The following is a 21,864-nucleotide window of genomic DNA, read 5'->3' on the forward strand; positions in this document are numbered from 1 at the left end:
GGCCGTACTAGCCCCTGCGGCCGGCGGCGAGAGGCACCAAGGCCTCAGAGATTTTGGCGGCGAGCGCAGTCTCGGAGTCCATGGAAGGAGAACGAACGAGGGAAATAACGCGTTGCGAACCGATAAGCGGGGTCAACGACAAGTGGCGGGTAGGGGGAAGGCTGATAGGAGGAGGCAGAGCATGCTTGCTCACTCAGTTGTCTCAGTCTGCGACACAAAAGAGTCGTAAAGAAAGAAAAAAAAAACGGCGGCAAGGAAACTGCTGGCGCGCATTCACGATCGTCGAAATGCACGGCGGCCTGCGCAATCTCCCGCCACAGATTCTACCACCGCCCTTCCTCGCATATCTTCGTCCGCCTCCTTTATGTCGCGACCGCCGCCGGCAGCTGTTTCAGTCTCTGCCGCGCCCTTTTAAATGGGTGAAGGTTTCGTATGATGCTCTCGTGCGATGATGCGTCTTCGCTCGTGCGCGTGCGAGCAGTCCTCCCGGCGCTTTCTTGGCATTAACGCAACTCATTGTATAAATCGGATTTTTTTTCTTCTTTTATCTTTGCGCGGCAGCTGTGCAGGCTATAATGCGCCGGACACACGTTTGTATAACCGGTTCGGTAAACTCTTAATTATTATGAAATAAAACCGGTGTTTGTGACAGAGTAAAACACATAGAAGTGAACGACAGTTCGTGTATAGGGTTTCCGTGGCTTTTAAGTGTTTGAATACATGTTTATGTCGGACAATAAGTGGCTCCTCGCCCAGTAAAAGCATGGGAGAAAACTTATTCCGTGTTCATAAAAAAATGTGTTTTTTTTATGTACGCTCTCCATTTCTCTAATTCCAGACATGTCATTAAAGTCTGTAATGCAAATAAAGACTCTTCGCAGTGCTTGCATATTAGCTGCAGTGTATTAGCGCAACTCAGAGTGAGTAGAGGAAAAAAGTGGGGATTACAAGAAGAAACAGGAGGCAGGGCGACCTACTCTTCTTTGGGGAAATCCCAAGAACCGCCAGCATCGGCAGAACAGCGCCGAGTCACTCGACCGCCTATTATGGAGTGTTTTAATGCGTATGTATTCTAGGGCTACTTCCCTCGGAAGTCTGTCCGCCCGTCTACAACACGTGACACGATGCGCTACATAGGTACACATGGGGTCCTACGGGCAGTATGTATATGAGAATGCCTTATGACTATGTATGACTGCTGAGATATATGATTCTGACTATATATAGTGAGTACAAAGAGGTATTACAGGGTGTCTACCAAGTTGGCATTTCCAAATTCCCTGAGTTTTCCAGGTTTTCCCTGAGTGCCATTACAAATTTCCCTGAGTGATGCAGAACTATGTTTTATGTCAAGACGGGCTGAAAACATGTCGCCTGAGGCTGTCACTCCCTAGTAGGCACATGAAAAAAATTAAAGAAGCGACTTAATCCAATTTGAATACTAAAAAGTAGTGTTTATGTTATTCAAGAAGAGAATAGAAGGCAGTGGTTAGTAAAATGCACAGCAAATAAAGTGTCTTCGAAAAACATTGCAATGGAGTCGGACATTCTCAAATACGAATAAAAAGGAGATGCATATAGAAGCAAATATTTTCGAATATGAGCTATTCCTATCAACTGATTGCAATCTCAGTGGTATGAGGCCCGAATTCTGTCACAATTGAGATTCTCTCTCAACACTCGTAAGTCAACCTCAACTGTTCTGAAATACTCTCAGCCCGCGCACGACGCCCGAGTGTTGTGTTTCACTGCTTTAAAGAGTTTATTTTGGTTTGGATGAGGGACACCTGCATCTCGGCATCAGCCAAAACTTTATTTTTTGAGCTCAAGCTCCTTCAAAACGGCGGCAACAAGCTTCCTTTCCCGTTTATTCCTCAATGCGTAGTCCATCTCTGTTCTTGTCCTCCTTCCGCCACTCGTTCGCCCCAAGGACCATTTGAAGCATCTTGGTCAGTTGCACAGTCCACGACCGATTTTTCGAACTCCCTAGGGGCCGCGAAAACGTCCGAAAATTCGGCCAGTTGCAAAAAAATAAATGCGTGTCATTTACTGCCCTTAGGGACTCAAACCGCCACAGGCACGTTCGAAAACGCTCTGAAGGCCTGTCGCTACACATATTAGACATATCGGTGCTCGTAATGTGACAGGAAATACCGGGTGCACGCGTGTATAATTAAGGAATACATACTGTTTTCCGTAGCAATAGCCCCTTCCCACGCTTGTTATGCTTCACTGCAATACTTTTGTGTATGCTTCACCAAGTAACATTTCTTTCAGAGGCGAAGCTGACTTTCAGGAACCGGCATTTTCTATGTCAATCGCGAGAATCACAAAGGCGGAGTCAATGCCATTGCTGGCAGCAGCTAATTCTTTCAATAAAAAACTCGGCACCCAACGACAAGAAGTTTCATAGCGAACGTCGAAGCAGCTAGGCCTAGCGTTGCCGCAGTGGTGGCAACGGCTGCCAGCGGATCTGCGTGCGAGAGTGCCGGTTCGAGGTGGCGAAGCAATCAAAACGGCAGCCGTGGTTCCTTTGATTATTGCCGTTTCGGACCTGCCGTCACGGCAAAACGTCCGGAAAATCGGACGGCGAAGAGTTCTTGCGTCGGAAATTTCACACGTTCTGATACGTTGACTCTGTGGGGTACGTGGCGGTGCCGCGAAGCCGTCCAAATTATCGGGAATCCGGAAAGTCAGTCCTTGACTGTACACTAGCAACTCCTCCAGCCGACGGCAGGGCGTCAAAGACGATTCATTACGATTCCTGTCTGTTACTCGAGCCAGCATTACTGCGACTTTCGACCCTTTCAGTAAAATTGCCGCTAATTTTCCCTGATGGAGGCCCAAATTCCCTGAGTTTTCCCTGACTTTTTCCAGACTACTAAAAATCCCTGAGAATTCCCGGTTTTCCCGGTTGGTAGACACCCTGTATTAAGAGTAAATAAGGCTAATAAAAGACTAATGAGATTAATTACGATTAAATTCAGCCTATATAAGCCTTATTAAGATTGATGAAGAGTAAGGGAGACTAAATGGGAATGAATTAGCGTATTCAAGAATAATTAAGGTTCAATTATTGGAGTGATATTAATATTAAATTAATTAGGATACTTAAGATAAATTAAGTTTGATTACGACTGATCAACTTTAAACAGATAATCAGGATTAACTAAGAGGCACTGAGATGACAAGTCAAATTAATATAAATTAGTGTTTACATTACTTACGCCCAATCAAGATCAATAAGGTAACGAACATTAGTCCATGTTACAACCCCTAACCCTAATTCAAATTAATTACGATCATATTAATTTCGTCTAATAAGGTTATTTACAATTAATTATGTTAACCAATTTGGTCACTGCAATACTCGCAGCACACTGCGTCATCCTCGACACAACTAGTGAGCAGCGGCGTTCGTAAACCGGCCCTTCAATCGATCATTGGTTGCATGAGTGCAAGATATGAGCGACTGGATGTAATGTTTACGCATTAGCTGACAAGCCCCACAAGGGAGTGTCAGCAGTAATTCCTTTTTAGGTCAGTTCGGGAAACATGCTCGGAAGAGATTGAAGCGCTAAAACACAGGACCACGAGCGCCCGGCCGTCCCGTCCCTCTCGCCCGTTCCTTGCGCTTCCGTCACGGAGAGGAGGGAAAAGGAGGGAGCGCTACGTCACAAACTTTGAAGCAAGAGGAATCGGCACAACACGTGATCATGTCGCGGCATGAGCTTTAGTGCCTTCCGAAAAGACAACGCGTGCTACAGCAACTTGCTGCTGCCGCGGGCTGCAAAGAAGTAGGTTCCAATATGCGGAGTTGCGCGAACATGTGGGGAGAACATGCAGGGTGTCAACCAAGTTGACATTTCCGAATTGCCCGAGTTCTCCAGGTTTTTTTTCCCCTGAGTGCCTTTGCAATATTCCCCGAGTAACACAGAACTTCGTTTTATGTTAACACGGGCTGACACCATGTCACCCGATGCTGTCTCTCTATAGTAAGCATGTTAACAAAAAATTTAAAAAACACTACTTAATCCAGCTTGTATAGTGAGTAGTAGGATTTTATTCAATAAGAAAACAGAAGGGAGGGGTTAGTAAAATGCACAGCGAATAAAATATAAGACCCATTGCAAATAGAGTCGAAGATTCTCAAACACGAATAAAAAGCAGATGCACACAGAAGCAAATATTTTCGAATTTGAACTATATCTATCAACTGATAGCAAACACATTTTAACGACGTCCGAACTTTGTCACAAGTGAGATTCTCTCTCAATAGCTGGTAAGTCAACCTCAACTGTCCTGACATACTCTGAGCCCGCGCAAAACGCCTCAGTATTGTGTTTCACTGCTCCAAAGATTTTGTTTTGGCTTGGATGAGGGACACCTGCATCTCGGCGTCAGCCAACACTGTTTCTTGAGCTCAAGCTCCGTGGAAGAAGCGGCGGCACGCTTCATTTCCCGTTCGTTCCTCAATGCGTAGGTCCTTTCTGTTCTCGTCCTCCTTCCGGCACAGCTTCGCCCCACGGACCATTTGAAGCATCCTCTTGTTCAGTTATACAGACAACGTCCGATCTTTCGGACTCCCTAGGGGCTGCGAAAACGTTCGAAAAATAGGGCAGTTCGAAAAAAAAAAACGCATGCACGTTTTTTTACTGTCCTTAAGGGCTCAAATCACCCCAGGCACATCCGAAAAAGCTCTGAAGGGCTTCCAGTACACTTGTTAGGCATGTCGGTACACGTACTGTGACAGGAGATGGCGGGTGCAAGCTTGTGTAATTAAGCGATACATACTGCGTCGCGTGACAATTGCTCCTTCCCATGCTTGTTATGCTTCACCGCAATACTGTGGTGCCTGCTTCACCGCGTGACATTGCTGTGCTGAGACAGAGCTGCCTTTCGGGAAATGGCATTATAAAACACGCCGTGCTTTCTTAAGTTTCGAAGCCAATCGCAAGGATTACAGAGGCGGACAACGCCAAATTCTTTCAATGAAAAACACGGCACCGAAGCGCAAGGACCTTAATAGCGAACGTCGAAGCAGCTAGGCCTCGCGTTGCCGCGGTGGTGGCTACGGCTGCCAGCGGATCTGCGTGCGAGAGCGCCGCTTCGAGGCGGCGAGATAATCGAAATGTCGGCGGCGGTGTCGTTGATTAATGTCGTCTCGAGCCTGCGGTTACGGCAAAAAGCCCAGAAAATCGGACGGCGAGCGGTTCTTGCGTTCGAGGTTTCAGACGTTCTCATACATTGACTCTATGGGGTACATGGTGGAACCGCGAAGCGGTCCGAATTATCGGACGGAATTAGCATCGGTAAATTCGTTCGCCAACTGTACACCTGGCAACTCCTCCAGCCGGCAACACGGCATCAAAGACGATTCGTTACGATTCCTCTCTGCTACTCGAGCCAGCATTAGCGCGGCTTTCGTTCCCTTTCAAGAAAACTACAGCTAATTTTCCCTGACAGAAGCACGAATTCCCTGATAATTCCCGGCTTTTCCCAGCTGGTAGACAACCTGATTAATGTGCAGAGAGCCACGGTGGCTAACAGAGCGGTTGGCAAGGCACTCGAACAAGTGCGCGCCTATTCAAACCTACCCTGAACTAAAGCCCCTCCATCCACGAGCCACCGCCGCTTTGGGGCTTTACCCCGAACCAAACGCGCTTGAGCCGAGCCCGCGGAGCAGGGTCACGTGCCAGGCCAACTTTAATAGTGGAAAGGGCGAGGAGAGAGCTGGCTTGCAAGGGGCTTTAGGCTTGCGGGACATGGCTAGTAGTGTTCACTCTATAGTGCATTTCCTTCCTCCGTGGGTCCCGGCGCGTTGCATTTCGTACATCGCGTTTCTCAACAATACTAGAAAATTGACCGCGCAATTAGTTTCCTGAACTTGTCAAGCTATTAATAAAAAAATAACTGCTGCTTGACTGAAAAAAAAAAGGCAGCTATAGCTTTGTGCAACGTGCTTGCGTATCCCTAATACCAGCGCGGTGAATCACAAAACCTCACGGTCACATCAGCGGACCCACCAAGTGACAACCTCGCTGCCAACCACAATGCCAAATGGTACCACGACACGGCATATTGGTCTCTGCCACAGTATGCATCTAATATACGCACTGCCGAAGCTTGTTCGTGCACATACTCCGGGACCCAAGTTGTATATACTAGGCTGGACGGCAGCCAGCAGCAAGATATCCATCCATTCGCGCACTTAACCAGTGACCCGTGTTGCTTGCTAGGCAAGCACATACCTTAGTGGCCCAAAACGACTCCCTTCCAGATTTTTATAGTGCGAGATCGGCCGACGTCCACTACAAGCGGGCGAAGTATAGCTAAAACAAAGCGCTTTAAAATCTCACCCCAAATCAATGTGGATTGTGGCTGTACATACAGAATACACACGTCTTCTTGTGCCTGGCTTTATGCTTCGGTCTGCTGCCAGACACTAAGGTGCTGCGCTACATACTCCAAAGCTTCTCGAAATCTATCTCGGGTCACTTTTGCAGCACTTGGAAAGTGTTGCAGAAACATAAACCGGGAGATACACTGTGCTGGCTCCTTCCCAGCCGAATTTACGCAACGTTTTCTCCGTGGCAGTGCTTGTCACCCCGGGAATAGACTCATCGTATGCGTTTCGCATCCAAATTTGCCGAGTAAAAAAAAAAACAAAACATCTGTATCATGCCCTGTCGTATAATATATGAGTATATATATCCTCAATAGAGTTTATATAAGAAATGCGCCTTGTGGCCTCAATATTGTAGAATGTATTTGCATTTTGAGGCAATATTCATCAATAAAGATATCAATAAAGATATAGTTTAACTACGGAGCCACGCTGGTGGCAGCTAGGGAGACCCCGTATATTAAGTTCAGTAGGCTATACTGTAACCTGCGTTTTCGTCGTTACCCACTAAATTTAGCGTGTGATAGCTTTCCAGTGGGCGAAAATCGGAAATCTGGGAGTTGTGCAAATCATTCTGTTCGCTGCGCGAGACACGCACGCACATTTTAAAAAATAATAATAAAAATAAGAATAACGCAAGGACTACACGAGCGCGAACTTTTATCTATGGGTATACGGTGATTCACGAGAAACATATATCTGTCAAGCTCCACCAGGAGCCTTTCAGTGAAGGTCCGTGTGTGCCTCGCGCAAACCACAGTACAAACCAGTACCAACTGGCCCCACAAATCCAGCTCGAACTGTGCAAACACGAAAAGGGCAGTGTCTATGCAACAACGCTCCTCCCACGGCGGAAACCAAACGCACTTATTTCGCAGTGACAATCTCGAGAAGATGATCGACGTGCGCGCCTCTGCCGATCGCGTCGAATGCATTCCACGCGCGCTGCCCGATTCCGATGAAAAGAAAGAAAAGTCGTGACGAGAAATGAAATGACATGTCACGACACTTGATGCGTATCACGACGGCACACAAATCTTCGGCGATGCTCCCGTAACATCCATCGGAACCAGCACGCGACGCGCATATTTACCCCGCATCCATTTTTTTTTTTTTTTTGCCCCTTCAGCTCTGTAATCAGCAGGACGCAGCCCGGCAGCAGCCAGTGACAAGTGACGAGCATGCGAACCGTTAACTATTTAAAGTGACGCTGCAAGGATAAAGAGAAACGGTAAATCAGTTTAAATTGATTAACTCTTTTATCTTTCTGACCTCTACTTTCGTTACATTCCAGAGCTCTAATTGATAAACAGGGACAAATCGTGGGATTTCGACTGGATCGGCACTCTCGAATTCCGCCACGTTTGCGTGTTGAGCCAATCAGGGCAGCCGTACGTAGTCGCCCCGTGAGCCAACGAGGGCTGACAAAATGGCGAGTTTGGCAATGTCCAGAGGGTCCAGAATAAAACGTTCGCCGTCAGAAACATTGGAAGCCGCACTTACTGCAGTTTAGAGTGCGCAGATGGGAATGCTTAGGTCTGCTCTCAAAAAATAATAATTATTATAATTATAATAAAGAAATAAAAAAGCAAGAAACACAGATGAGTATGATAAAAGTTTAAATAAGAATAAAATAGAAAAGAAAAAGACTAGCGCAATGAGCAGCAGTTGCAAGTGAGCATACATTTTCATTACTGTAGTTTTAAACCTATGCCGCTTGCAATCGAATGATGCACTACCGCTACAGAAGTGCGGCATGCAACGTGGCACGGCTACGCATGCCCTTTTCTTTCTTTCTTTCTTTCTTTCTTTCTTTCTTTCTTTCTTTCTTTCCTTCCTTCCTTCCTTCCTTCCTTCCTTCCTTCCTTCCTTCCTTCCTTCCTTCCTTCCTTCCTTCCTTCCTTCCTTCTTTCTTTCTTTCTTTCTTTCTTTCTTTCTTTCTTTCTCGAACTCTACAGCATTACGAAAATAACAACATAAGCTACTGCCACCGAAATAATGCATGTAAGCGGCAACTTCCAACTGTCTCTTTGAAAAGTTCAAGTCCGACCTCTTCAAATGTATAAGGTAAGGGTTTTGTAAGGAAGAGCCCAGCTGGTCCTTTATATCAGGCAGCATTTAAGGGTCGTGCAGAACATTCAAGGTAATAGAGAAGGGTGATGATATAATCACCCTTCTCTATTACCTTGAATGTTCTGCACGACCCTTAAATGCTGCCTCAGTCACGCATACAAACACAAAATTTGTGCGGAAGAGGAAATCCCAAGGAGTGAACGAGAGAGAGGTTGAAAACGAGAAAGGTCGGTGATTCGTCGCACGCCGTCTCTATACTTGGAGATGAGGAGCTTGGTCGTCCGCCCGTTTATATTCGATATATCCTGTTTTACGGGTTGACGCTCGATTTTGTTATTTCTAGGTGTCTCTTTATGTACCCCGCCCAGGAGTGGAGGTTGGGGGGGGGGGGGGGGGGCGACGCATTAACATCTGACAGTTATCTATGTACAGCAACTAGCAAATCAATATGTTTTGCGTCACACTCGCCATTAAGCCAAAGCTTGTTATTCATCACCCGCAAACAATATGTCCCGGCACACTGACACAAAAAGAAAAAAACACACACACACACACAAACCTACGTGTATACTCGCATTCACAGCACACGGCGAGCCGCACACTGCACAGGGTGATTACTTTCGATCGAGTAATAAATACTTTTGTCAGAACTTTTCTTTCTTAGCTCTCTCTCCATTTTGTTATTTCCATTCATTCATTCATTCATTCATTCATTCCATTTTTGCGCACGTTCATATGGCCTCCAATCCCGATTAAAGACTGCTTACGCTTCACCGTCATGTGGGAAACGAGTCACCATCAATAAATTCGAAAATATGCAAGTACTGAAGATAGGGCGAACTTTGAAGGCCTTCAAATTAACGTTTTCTTTTTTTTTTTTCGGACATGCTATGGACCTCAAGGGCCTACAATGGAGTTTGAGTTTTTGTGCACGTAACGCTGCTTGGGCACGCTATTTCTAAAACTCCTTACCTAGAGTAGCTAAACGTGTCGCAGGATAGTGGGAAACCCATGTGAAAAGCGAAGTGAAAGAAGCAAGGTTGCCAAACGATTCCGACAAGTCTAAATATCACAAAGACTGCGCCGAGAAGTGAACTGCGTAGAGAAGTTGGAAGGATACTAAGGTATAGGCAAGGGCAGACAAAAATAGCGCTGATCGGAAATGAGAAAACGGTGGGCGCTTTTTTTCCCCTCCATTAGATGACTGTACGAATTACTTTCGAGCTCCTTTATATAGTCCATTGTAGTGAACGTGTCCACAATGATAACGTTTACAAATGTTACTACTTACTGACAGTGCTTACAAATGTTCTCGTTTGTCGTGTTTACGTCCTGCTCACCTTCTATTTGAATTGATATTGCGAGTTCTCGTACTTCGCTAATCGCAGCTGACTCGCTTTCACGTTTTGCATCTTACATAGGAGGAACTCCCTCCACAATAAACCATTACGCAGTTCGAATACGTCGTAAAATGACCCCGGTGCTGCTATATTTCTCCTATGCTCTTCCGCGTCAACGGAATTAGAATTAAAAAAAAAAAATCGTCCGATTACACTTTTTGAAAGACGGACAAGGGCGACGCGTCGAAAAAGGGGATACAACGAACCCCAAGACGTACGTCTTAAACCTAGACTCGGTACCAAAATTGGGTCGCCGGGGACGGTTATAAATAAACCTCTGCAGCGAGTTAGCAATCACGCTGTGACCTCGAAACGCGAAACCGCGTCGCGTATGAATATCGCGCAAAGGCAACAAAAACATCAACATAAAAGGAAGAAAATAAACTGTATACATGCGTGCACCCTAGTGCATCCCCCTCTATGTCCTCCTTTCCGTTTATCTCGTTCTTTTTTCAGGCGTCAGAAACGGCGGACGATGGGATACGCGGCTGGCACGATTCATCAAACAGCACGCGCGCGTGACGTTCGATGCTGGCGGACGACACTTCTGGTCGCACTTTGCGCGATGGCGCGAAATGCATCGTCCGCGACAATCTCCTAAAATCTGCGTTGCTTTCACGCATTTTTTCAAAGTCTTGCCACCAGCCTTAATGACGCGAGACGGCTCCACCTGGCGCTGGCATCGAGTATACGCGCTAACCCTCTCATTTCAGTTTAATGTCACGGGGCTGAGATAACGGCTTAACATCATTCATTCATTCATTCATTCATTCATTCATTCATTCATTCATTCATTCATTCATTCATTTTTCGACGTACGCAGAAGCTGGTGACCTCCTTTGCAAGATCAGTGATTGATGGTGGATAACAGTCTGATATAACCGAATTAATTATTCAGTACTGCTGCTGTCGCCGTTCTCTTGCTTTCGGTTGCGGGTAATGAGATTTAAACGAGTGTGCTAGGATACGCACTAATCTCGCCACGACGTGCTGGGCTGCACAAACTCAAAGACAGTGCGCCACTGTGGCGACAGGTGGCTGAGGCGGTAACGGTTACGGCGATTGGTGAGATTGCGTTATGTCAAAATACTCGTGAGCTGAAACCAGCGGTGCACTAAGTAGGGAAGTTCACCCTTGCCAGGTGAACGCACGCGCTTCGTTTGAACGCACTAAGGGTCATCGACAGTTATTAAATGAGACAGAGCACCTACCACGTCGTCTATTACCTGCCCCGTCGTCTTGTGTACAATGTGTACAATCACCCTGTGTACAAGATTGCTCACTCGGCTGCAATCAGGTTGTGAACCGATTGTCGGGTGCCTCTTGAAGGGAGCGATAGGTAATTATTTAGGCCTTCTGTACTGGAGTTTTGAATCAGTAAACCTGGTGGGACAGTTAGGAGAGAAAGATAACTAGGGCGCGATCGGAGATCGTTGCTCGAAACGCGCGTTCAGTTTGTGTTCAGTTTCGCCTCATGCGATTGGCCTCGGCTATGCCAACCAAACCGAATTTTCGTGACTGGCAAGGTAGCAAAATCTCATGTGGCATTCTTTGAAGAGCTGCGACAAGGCATTACCAGCTACGAAACAAACTCTGACTTTCCCCCTCCCAATTCCTTAAAAAAAAGAAAAAAAGAAGTGAGGAATCTGATCGTCTCACATTGACGAGCGCCTGCTTCCGAGTTACTGCTGAGCGCTCCGTGTTTGTTGTCGAAGTGTCATGCGGTTGAACTTCATTTTTTTTTTCTTGTTTTCTTTTAATTCCAAGCCGACGAAAAAATTTTCTAAACTGCCCATTTCGATAGGCCGTTTTCTCTGACATCGTTTATTCAGCAATTTTGCGACAGGGGATAGTCGTTGGAATACCAGACGCGCTGCTTCGTAACGTTACAAAGGGCAGGTGAGTGTCAACTTGTTATGCTACAGAGCGGCTTTCCAAGCTAATGACGGCGTAAATCTTTTTTTTTTATCTATTAGCGGGTACGAACACAATTTCTTTGGCTTATGACGCGCAACACGTAGACGTGGCTGTCGTGATGAAACCTTACGCACCAGCATTTTTATCTTCACTTGAACCGCAATCGGCGCCTGCGATTAGTTGGACCAATATGCAATGCAGTGAAGCACAGTCGCGTATGAGGGGAAATCCGTTTAATCCGAAACCTTTGTAGGTGGCTGAAGTTCCTGTGATCAACTGCACGTTACATATCTGCTTTACAGGTCCCATCCGCCAGATTACCTGTTGTCGCTAATACTCATGTGGCATTGACAGGAACCACTCGGGTGGAACTTCCGGAAAAGCTTTCACCGCCTGAGCGCGCAATTTAGGCGACGCCCTTGGTATTTTCGCCCGGAGACAAAGAGAGAACGCCACGCATTTCCTCTCGCCTCTCACTGCTTCTTCCCGAAAAAGGCCGAGATAAACGCATACAAGCGTCGAACTGTGCAAAAGCGCGATAAGGGCCGCGCCCACAAGCGTCCGACGGAGGCGACTCGCACCTTGTGGAGATAATAAACACGATATGGCGGGGCACGTACGGATGTCGCCGCGGTGGCCCGCGACGCGTTCTCGTATCAAGATGTCGTCCAATTTCGATTACTCTTTCTCGAAGCTCATCGATGCAATTTCTACCATTCTGCCTTGTCCGTCGAAGCAGGACGGCCAGCGACGGTAACGTTTCTTTTTCCCCCACGTGTAATACGTTTCTCCAAACAATGTGACCCCCCTCACGCTTCTGCTCCGACTGCTCTACCGCGCTGGCGCGTCATTTTTTTCGTGCAACGATACCTCCGGGCAGCGGCAAGAATGAACAGGCTCAGATAGGTCAGAGAGCGAGCTTATAGCACATGTTCAGAGAGTCGCAAGCGTCCCAGCAGTATACGTGTCACGCACCGTGTATGGAGTGCAATCACGGGCCGCCCGCCATTGCACTCGGCGTGACTAGGATTCACACGAAACAGCGGACGCCCGCAGTGCGCTAGAAGCGCTCGGAACATGTTTTTTTATACCACCTGGCTTTGCTGCAACGCACACGTAAACAGCCGACAGCTGTTGTCACAGTTTCGCTCCGGACAGAGCGCAGATGGGATCCATTCTCTCGCATGACGGAGCAATATCCCCTATAGCATCCGCTTGCTTCAGGAAGCATACATATTGTAGGCTCTGAATTATAAGTCGTGTCTTGTCGACCAAGCTTCATAGATTTCCACACTGCCAATACACCTCGAGGTCATTCATGAGTGACTAAATTAGTATCACTGGGTTTAAAACATACTTTTTTTTTAAGCCAAAGGGATCATAGATTTGTTAAAACGTTAACGAAAATTGTTGAAGCCACACATTTGTTGCAAACAACATCACTGCGAAAGTGCAATGTCTTTTTTTGCAGATGGAAACTCGAAATTGTTTTCCCCTTTTAGATGCTAAATTCGACCACTTTAACCTCACAAATGGTTGAGCTTTACATGATTAAAGTAGCTGAAACCCTTACCTAAGCAGTAGTAGGAATGTGAATGGAAGAATAAAAACATTTTCAGAAAACACACAAGAACAACAGAAAAAAATTGTCTGTGGTAGCAACTGTATTTCTCACAGCACGAGAGCTTGTTTGCAGAGCGGCAGGAGTTTATCCAAGGTTTGATCCAATGTAGCCATTTGTACAATGACTGGTGAGCCTATTGAGTTTAAGGAGTCAATGTTAGCCACAGCTTTCGTGCTTCGAAGGATCTGTAATTAAGTTTCACGACATTAAATGAAGGTGTTCTGGCTAGTGAGAGAATGCTACAACACACATATATAAATACACACACAAGAATAAGTGTTCCTGTTACCTGTCCTACATGTGAAAAAAAAAAAACTGGAAAAATAGCTAGCAGAATGACTATGTCATAGCTAAACATTATCTCACAGTATCCAGAACTAAAATTAGTAATTATACACATTATATTTAGCAGTTCAAGCAGTGCAAGTCAGGTAACCGCACAAACAATAAATGCCTAGCTCTTTTCAACAGCAAGCATCTTTTCACGATACCTGCTAATCTGTCAGGTGCTTTTTAATCCTTTGTTCTTGTTACAAACATGTCATCTTGGTAGGCGGAGAACTTAAGCGCCTCCACAGATTAACAGCAGTCAAGCACAATCAACAGTTCGCGTTATCGTGCATTTTGATGAATGTATCAACTCCGCAAAGTAAAACCACAGCATAACATATACTGAAACCAGGAATAATCCATGGGAGTTCGGCACACTCACCCTGAACCCTACACGTGGCCATGGCATCTCCGGATGCTCGGGACTGTTCAGACGGCTTTGCGGTGATGTCGATCATCTCCTCGTCACTGGTGCTGCTGCCGCTGCTGGGGGTTCGGTGCCGAGCGGACGCTCTCCGTGCGTGCGGCTTCCCTAGCAGGTGAGCGTGTCCCGTGGCCAGGGCTTGGTAGTTGGAGCCCGCGAGTTCCTGAGGCCGTCCTCCGTAGTCATGCCCCGCTTCGCCCGTTGGTCCTCCGCCGACCAGACGCTCAGTTTCCATTGTCGGAACCCAGACCCTGTCCACAACCCACAAAGATCGTTGTCAACCGCTCGTTCGTACTTCACAAATGAGGAAGAGGGGGGGTGTCGATCGGCAACACCGATAGATCTGTCCGCGGCACCACACTGTCACACAGGCGAAGCTACATCGCACCTACGGTAGGACCCGAGCAGTCGACGATCACTGCTGCGCGACTGTGGGCCACAGTCGCGGTTAGTAAAACAGAACCAGGTACCCTGCGCGTTCGCCGCAGGAACAACTACTGAGAAGAGATGGGGTAGGCGGCCGTTGTCGAGTGCGTAAGCGGCTGCTAGCGCAGGTTCCGTCACCGGGTCCAGCCTTCTGCGCTTGGCTGCATAGGAATCTTTCCGCAACAAACGCAACGGACGACGCGCCCCGGTCGCCTGCCTGCCAGGTCTGCAGCCTCCCAGACAAACGCACGCGCGCGCGCGCGCGGCATCAGCCAGCCCGCAGCTGCGGGGCGGCGTCGGGTCAACCTGGGTGTATCACGTAGCCCGAAATTCATCGTGTCACTTCTGACGAAGCGATCCGCTTAGCCCATTATACGCGCTGCCGCTCTGATGTGCGCGCACGCGCGCGAGCGAGAAACGCGTTGTGTTTTTATTTCTCTCGTCACAGCGTAGCACGACAGGGGCAGTCGCTGGAGCTACCGCCGGATACGTCGCGCGCCTCGGGAGCAAGGTCTTCAACGACGCATGACATCGCGCACGGGATTTTCCTTTGACGTGCCTACGCGCCGCCGCAATCATTACCGCTGACCGGCAACCAAACCGACAGGACGAGCGAGAACTTCAAAGTTAAAACGCGACGTTTTTGAGCCATCTGGGAGACAAAAGGTATTCTAAGCATCTGTCAAAAAATACAGATCACACGCGGCAACGAGATCGATAAACGTGCCTCAAGGGCCACGGAGCGCTTGATCCCAAGTGCCAGTTATAATACAAACAAACAGGCTCTAGTGAACTCGACTTGGTTGTAAAGTCCCGATGTAGCCTCATCAACACCGGTCGTGCGCACCAGATTTTAGGGGCGATGCCACTTCTTTTGAATCGGCAGTGCGCCTTGGAGGATGCCTCAATGATGCAACGCGAAAAGAATCGGTGTCCTTTATATGTTCAGTGGCGACACATATATTTTTTTCTTCTTTTTTATCTATCTTCTCTATTCTAATTGCGTATGCTGCTGTATACATGATTCAGCGACCAGGTTGAGAAGCCATAAGCACCACAAACGTGTTTAAGACGCAATTCTAACCAGAGATCAACTTTCCGGGCATCGATACGGCGGCCCCTTCCAGCATCTGCCGGGACCTAGAAAGGTGTGCGCAGTTTTAGCGGAATCGTTAGCGGTTTCAGCGTTTCATGGGTCACTAGCTAAGGTAAACTAGTTAGTTTAGCAGCTAAGTGTGCTGACGCAACCGGTACAAGAGAAGCATAAATACGTTTCTATTATTGCAGCAATGGACGATGACAACTCAGGCTCATGAGTCAAACACTGTAAAATTAAAACGGCTAAGCCTATAAAAAGAACATAACAAAAGCCAACGGGCAAAGAGTAAACGCGAGAGAAATGACAAAGTGTTATGAAATAAATTCTTACCATTATAGCAGCCCTTCTCCTGTCTTCCCAAAATTACATCCGTGGTCGCTTCCTCTGTAGACGCAGCTGAGCGGCACTGCAACAGTTGTAAGTAGCACTTTTCGACCTACAAACTCGATGGTGTGGTCTGGAGAACAAGTATACCGCCGTACTGTGATTAGCGCGGCAATCGCATAAAATGTAGTTGTCATGCTCATTGATATTGTATTTGTTTTAACATCCTGCAATCATTTAAAAATGTGTCAGCACTACCACAGAAACGAAGTTTTGTTTAAAACATGTAAATTTTTGTAACAGTTAAATAAAAACTGAATTTACTCAGTATACTGCCACGGTGCTGACGACAGCGCCACCCCACCTGTCTTTTGTAATGACGTGCTTGTGATTCATTGTAGACGATTAACGCATGATTAAAGAAGTAATTTATATAACAATTACTTTTTTAATAATAATGAAGCTAATAACAATACAGCAAAATACATTACCCTTTAAAATGTGTTTTTTTCATATATAGCATTTAATAAAATAAAGTTATGATCCCCCAAAACTGCGTAAGGATGTTTATTAATTAACAAAGACAAACAAGTGTAACAATAATTTCTAATTTTGAATAATCTAAGCTCGTTTTAGTCACTATCATCATTTGTACTGGTGACTGCAACGCGGAATTGCTCTCGTGGCGGCTGCTCGCAACGGCAGAAGCTTTTTTCTTATTGGTCGAGAGGTCTCTTCCTTCGCTGACGTAACATTCTAACCGGCGTTGAGGTTGCGAGGGGCGAGAAAAGCCTGTGGAAGAGCGTCAAGAAGATCGAGAAAGTTCTCGAAGCAGGGCCTAGTTGTACCGCTGCGAGCTCACTGTCGATTCATTCTTGTTCAGCGCGAGCACCTGAAAGATCCGGTGCGCTTTCAGTGTCGTCGTTCTCGGGTGACGATGTCAGTGATCGGGTTCGACTTCGGCAACGAGAACTGCTTCATCGCGGTTGCTCGTGCCGGTGGCATCGAGACGATCGCCAATGAGTACAGCCAGCGAGTCACGCCGTAAGTAGTCATTTCAATTCCATATCACTCCGTAGGGCCGCTTAAGAACCCGCATGTCATGCGTAACGAGCTCGTCTCGTCTTAACGAAGCTTTTAAGGCTAATTTCCATTCATTAATGTCGCTTTTGTAAATCCCCAAGTCCCGCCGCCAGCCCACGCCGGCCTTGGGGGCGAGTGTTGGCTGGCGTTTCACGACTAAGTGCTCCAGCGTGCGTAACCGTGCTTCGCTTTGCCTTCCCCGCAGGTCCTATGTTGCGTTCGGCGACAAGACGCGTGACTTGGGCGTGTCGGCGAAGAACAAACAGGTGACGAATCTCAAGAATACCGTCTTTGGCTTCAAGAGGCTGCAGGGCCGCAAGATGGGCGACCCGCAAGTCAAGCACGAGGCGACGTTCCTGCCCTATTCGCTGGTCGACCTGGGTGGCGGGCGTGTGGGCGTTCGTGTTCGCTACCTGAACGAGGACAAGGCCTTCTCGATCACGCAAATCACTGCCATGCTTTTCACCAAGCTGAAAGACATTGCCGAGACTGCATTGAAGATCAAAGTCAACGACTGCGTAGTGTCCGTGCCGCATTTCTTCACCGACTCCGAACGCCGGGCATTGCTGGACGCGACGCGCATCGCGGGCCTCAACTGTCTAAAGCTTATGAACGAGACCACTGCCATTGCGCTCAGCTATGGCTTTTACAAGAACGACCTGCCAGAAGAGAAGCCGCGCGTCGTGGCCTTCGTCGACATGGGCCACTCGGCGTTGCAGGTCGGCATCGTGGCTTTCAATCGGGACAGACTTAAGATGATGGCCTCTGCGTTCGAGAGCGTCGGCGGCCGCGACTTCGACATGGTGCTGGTCCGTTACTTCGTGCAGGAATTCAAGGAGCGCTACAACCTGGAGGTGTCCAGCAATCGGCGGGCGCTCATCCGGCTAATAACCGAGTGCGAGAAGCTTAAGAAGCAAATGAGCGCCAACCCACACGAGCTGCCCCTTAACATCGAGTGCTTTATGAACGACCGCGACGTAGCCGGCAGGATGAAGCGCGAGGCGTTCGAGGCGATGGCCGCGGAGCACCTGGCGCGCACCGAGCGCACGCTGGTCCGTGCACTGCAGGAGGCCGGCTTGCGCGCCTCGGACATCGATTCCGTCGAGCTCGTGGGAGGCGGCACCCGCGTGCCGGCCATCAAGCAACTGGTGCGCAAAGTGTTCAACCGGGAGCCGTCCACAACACTCAACCAGGATGAGGCGGTGGCGCGCGGCTGCGCTCTGCAGTGCGCTATGCTGTCACCCATCTTCAAGGTGCGCGAGTTCCAGGTGGTGGACGCGCAGCCGTACCCCATCGAGCTGTGCTATGCACCTGGCAAGGGCGAAGAAGGCCGCGCCGAAGTGTTCCCGCGGTGGCACCAGGTTCCGTTCAGCAAGATGCTCACGTTCTACCGGAGCAAGCCCTTCTCTCTGGAAGCCAGGTTTGTGCCGGCTATATTCCCTGTCGGTGCCCTGATGGGCTTTCTGGACAAGGCAAGGCGCGGAGTACCGCTTTTGTTCTGCGCCCTGCCTTGTCTCCTCCCGTCTTCGTACTGTTAAATAATGTAACGTTCAAGGTTCAGGCTTTTATGTTGCTTATCTTGTTCTTATCACTCTTGTGCAGCAATCTGTTCATGCTGTTGTGTGTTTAAGCACTTGTGCAAATCTGTAGCCCAAATCCTGTATGTGCCTATAGAGAGAGAATGGTGAAATGTGCATTTCAAATGGAGATATATAAATGATTAGCATAAAGACACCTCAATTTTAAGGGTGTGCTCCATGTGTACAACTTCATGCCTTTGTCAAGTGGTGTGCAGTCCACCCATGGAACTAACGGTAGAAAAGAGCAGTGGTTTGCTAGCCACAGAAAAGTTGGGTGTAGCTTTTGGAAGACTAGACATTGAGCCTCTTTTGTGTGTGCGCATCTTGGAGGTGGTGCGCAACCATGGGAATGGAGAGGATGTTTGCCAAAGACAGTCATGGGTTAACATTGATATAGGTAATCACTCCCCGAATCCCATGACATCCATGCAACTCCCCCCCCCCCCCCCTCGAAAGGTCTACAGCGTTAAAATTGGTGCATGCACTGTAATACTATAGTCAAGATTAGCATATACAGCATGTCAGCTTTGTTGTGTAGCATGCAAAGGTAGCGATTTTGCCAGTCTCAGTTATGCCCTGAGAACATAAGGCTTCTGTAACTGCAGTGTACAAACTCCACAATTGTCTGCATGTCCTTGTGGGTAATCATGTGTGTATTGCACCCAGGTACACAGCTGATGCTGCTGTGCCCTACCCTGACCTGCAGCTTGGCATCTTCAATGTGAACAAGGTTGCCCCCGCAGCCGACAATGAGGCCACCAAGGTCAAAGTTAAAGTGCGGCTCAACCTGCATGGCATCTTCTCTGTGGTGTCTGCCTCGGCAGTTGACCGTGTCAAGCATGATGGCCGACAGGCAAGTGCTGCCCCGGAGAAGTGTTCAAATGGTGGTGACCTGGCGGGGGCGGCGTGTGGCGATGAGGTGAGTCTTCCCTCCCCCACCCCTCCCGCTCCCCCCTTATGCTTTACTTCGTGTTTGAAAGCCCTTGCTAGCGGTTTTGAATTTAAAACTCCCAATCTTCCCCCCACCCCGCTTCCCCCAGGTGCTTCCAAGCGAGGGAGGGGATCCAGTCGAGAAGGGCACCGAGACCAACCAGGCCAACGAGGCCAACAAGGAAGCACGGCCAGAGCCGACCAAAACTGTAGGCATTGCCGCCCCCGCCACTAAATATTGTGCCCCTAACGACTGCTCTCTGCCTCTTTTGCATGTGCAGGAAAAGACCAAGACGCTCGAGCTTCCTATTGAATCGCAAGTACCACAACTGTCTCCTACAGAGCTGGACCACCTGCATGAGGCTGAGGCAAAGATGGTGCAGACAGACCGGCTGGAGAAAGACCGCGTGGATGCTAAGAACGCCGTCGAGGAATATGTCTACGAGATGCGGGACCACCTGTCAGACAAGTACAAGGCCTACGTCCTTGACAAGGACAAGGAGAAGTTCCTCAGCATGCTTAACGACACTGAAAGCTGGCTCTACAAAGAAGGTGAAGAGGTGGCTAAGAACCTGTATGTGGAAAAGCTGAATGCATTGCGTGAGATTGGCCAGCCGATCCGAAACCGCTGCAGGGAGCACGAGGAGCGAAGTCTTGCAGCTGAAGAGATGGGTGCCATACTGCAGAAGTCTCGTAAGGCCCTCTCTGACTTTTCATCTCGGGCACAAGAAGAGGTGTACCAAAAACTTGCAAAGGCTGTGGAGGAACGACAGACCTGGTTTGATGGCGCTATGGGTGCACTGTCCAAGGCTCCGTTGTACGAGGACCCTCCGGTGCTGGTGTCGCGCTTCCGGGAAGAGGCAAAAGCCATGGAGACCCTCCTTGCAGCCCTCACGGTAGCGCCAAAGCCACCTAAGCCTGAGAGCCCTGCACGACAAGCCCCCGAAGGCGCCACGCCACCTCAGTCCGAGGAAGCAACAGAGTCTGAAGAGGCAACTGACAAGATGGATGTGGATTAAGGCACCTGCAAGAGTGGGCCTACAAAAAAAAAAAGAAAGGAAATCCTGCTTGTACATAACATGCACTTCTGTCTTCACTGAAGAAACAAGTGTTCTTTCGCTTGGTTTTTTTTTTTTTCCCTCTGCAGTGGGGGAGGATGTGGTTTGTGACATTCTTGCAAACCTTGCTGCGAAGACTGGTTGAGAAACTGGTGGTGAAATGTAATAAATCACAGCTTGGCAGTTTTTTGGGCTGCTAGTGAGGTGCATCTGTTTGTGGCAGTAGTACGGGGGAAAGAAATTGGGCAGTTTTTATTTCTTCATCCATCATAAGCAGATAGATAGCTAAACACTGCTACTTGTGGAAATTTTACTAACAAATTTCTGTTGCAGCATCAATGTTAATGTATTGCAGGAGATTGCTTCACATTGTGCTGGCTAACTTAATCCGGTGTTTCCCCTAGCCCTAGTTCCTGGTGATTCATCTGTGGAGCACACGCATTGATCTGCTTTGCTCTATATACAAGGTTAGTTGGGAACAGTACGTTTTGAGATCGCAAGGTCATGTATAAATTTGTCATTAATAAATTGTTCTGTTGCACCCAGAAACTGCGTTCAGTCTCGCATAAAATGCAATTTCAGCACATTGAAATATCTTCAGATACATAGTGCGATCAAGTAGACAGCCCAGAAAAAGGGCTTTAAATGTCTGCTTCTCTGTGGTGCCTGTGGCAAGTCCGATTTTTTTATGCAACTTTTGGTGGACTTAGGCGTGTGTATCATGGCCAAACATTTGTCTTTAACCAGTTTAAAAAAAAACTTTGTATAGTACATTAACAAATAATTTTTATTTCGAGCACCAGCAGCAATTTGGAGGATGACTTAACATTGTCAGGTTTACGGTATCGTAGCTGTCTGCAGGGGAGTTCAGGTTTCAACTCTGAGCAATCTTGTTTTCTTTGAAGTGACGCGTCATTTTTTTTTTCTTTATTGCCTGACTTTGACAAAGAAAGAACAGCAATAGCAACACGCAAAACAAAATATAAAGGATACAAAACGTGCCACATGTCCAGCTAGCAGAATTCAGTATTTTGATGATGTTTGGAACAGTTTCAGCTTCAGAGAAGTGTGGACTTAGTGCATCCAGCAGCTGGCTGAGGCTGAACAGAAATTGCAGACCTTCCTGTCTAAAATGTACAAACCACCTCGTGAAGTAGAGGAATTACTTCACTGCATGACATACGTACTGG

General features: G+C 47.8%; 2 protein-coding genes across 3 annotated transcripts in view; one reads left to right on the forward strand and one right to left on the reverse strand.

The window, feature by feature from the left end:
- ClC-c (chloride channel protein 3) overlaps positions 1–16,186 on the reverse strand; it is an 80,656-nt gene extending 64,470 nt beyond the window's left edge. For both annotated transcript variants that reach the window (XM_065430106.1, XM_065430105.1), the window contains exons 1-2: positions 16,030–16,186; positions 14,133–14,425 (exon numbers count right to left, since the gene is read on the reverse strand). In XM_065430106.1, the coding sequence (XP_065286178.1) occupies positions 14,133–14,409 (277 nt within the window). In that variant the 5' untranslated portion in view covers positions 14,410–14,425; positions 16,030–16,186. The remainder of the gene's footprint in view (positions 1–14,132; positions 14,426–16,029) is intronic.
- A 570-nt stretch (positions 16,187–16,756) lies between these two features.
- On the forward strand, positions 16,757–20,873 carry Hsp110 (heat shock protein 70Cb). The gene is made up of 5 exons (XM_065430104.2): positions 16,757–17,067; positions 17,312–18,526; positions 19,353–19,605; positions 19,727–19,825; positions 19,898–20,873. Exons 1-5 carry the CDS (start codon positions 16,961–16,963, stop codon positions 20,633–20,635), a joined length of 2,412 nt encoding a protein of 803 aa, XP_065286176.1. The 5' UTR covers positions 16,757–16,960; the 3' UTR covers positions 20,636–20,873.
- The last annotated feature ends 991 nt before the right edge of the window (positions 20,874–21,864 follow it).

Source organism: Dermacentor albipictus, chromosome 3 (assembly GCF_038994185.2).
Source record: "Dermacentor albipictus isolate Rhodes 1998 colony chromosome 3, USDA_Dalb.pri_finalv2, whole genome shotgun sequence".
In the NCBI taxonomy this organism is placed as follows: Eukaryota; Metazoa; Arthropoda; class Arachnida; order Ixodida; family Ixodidae; genus Dermacentor; species Dermacentor albipictus.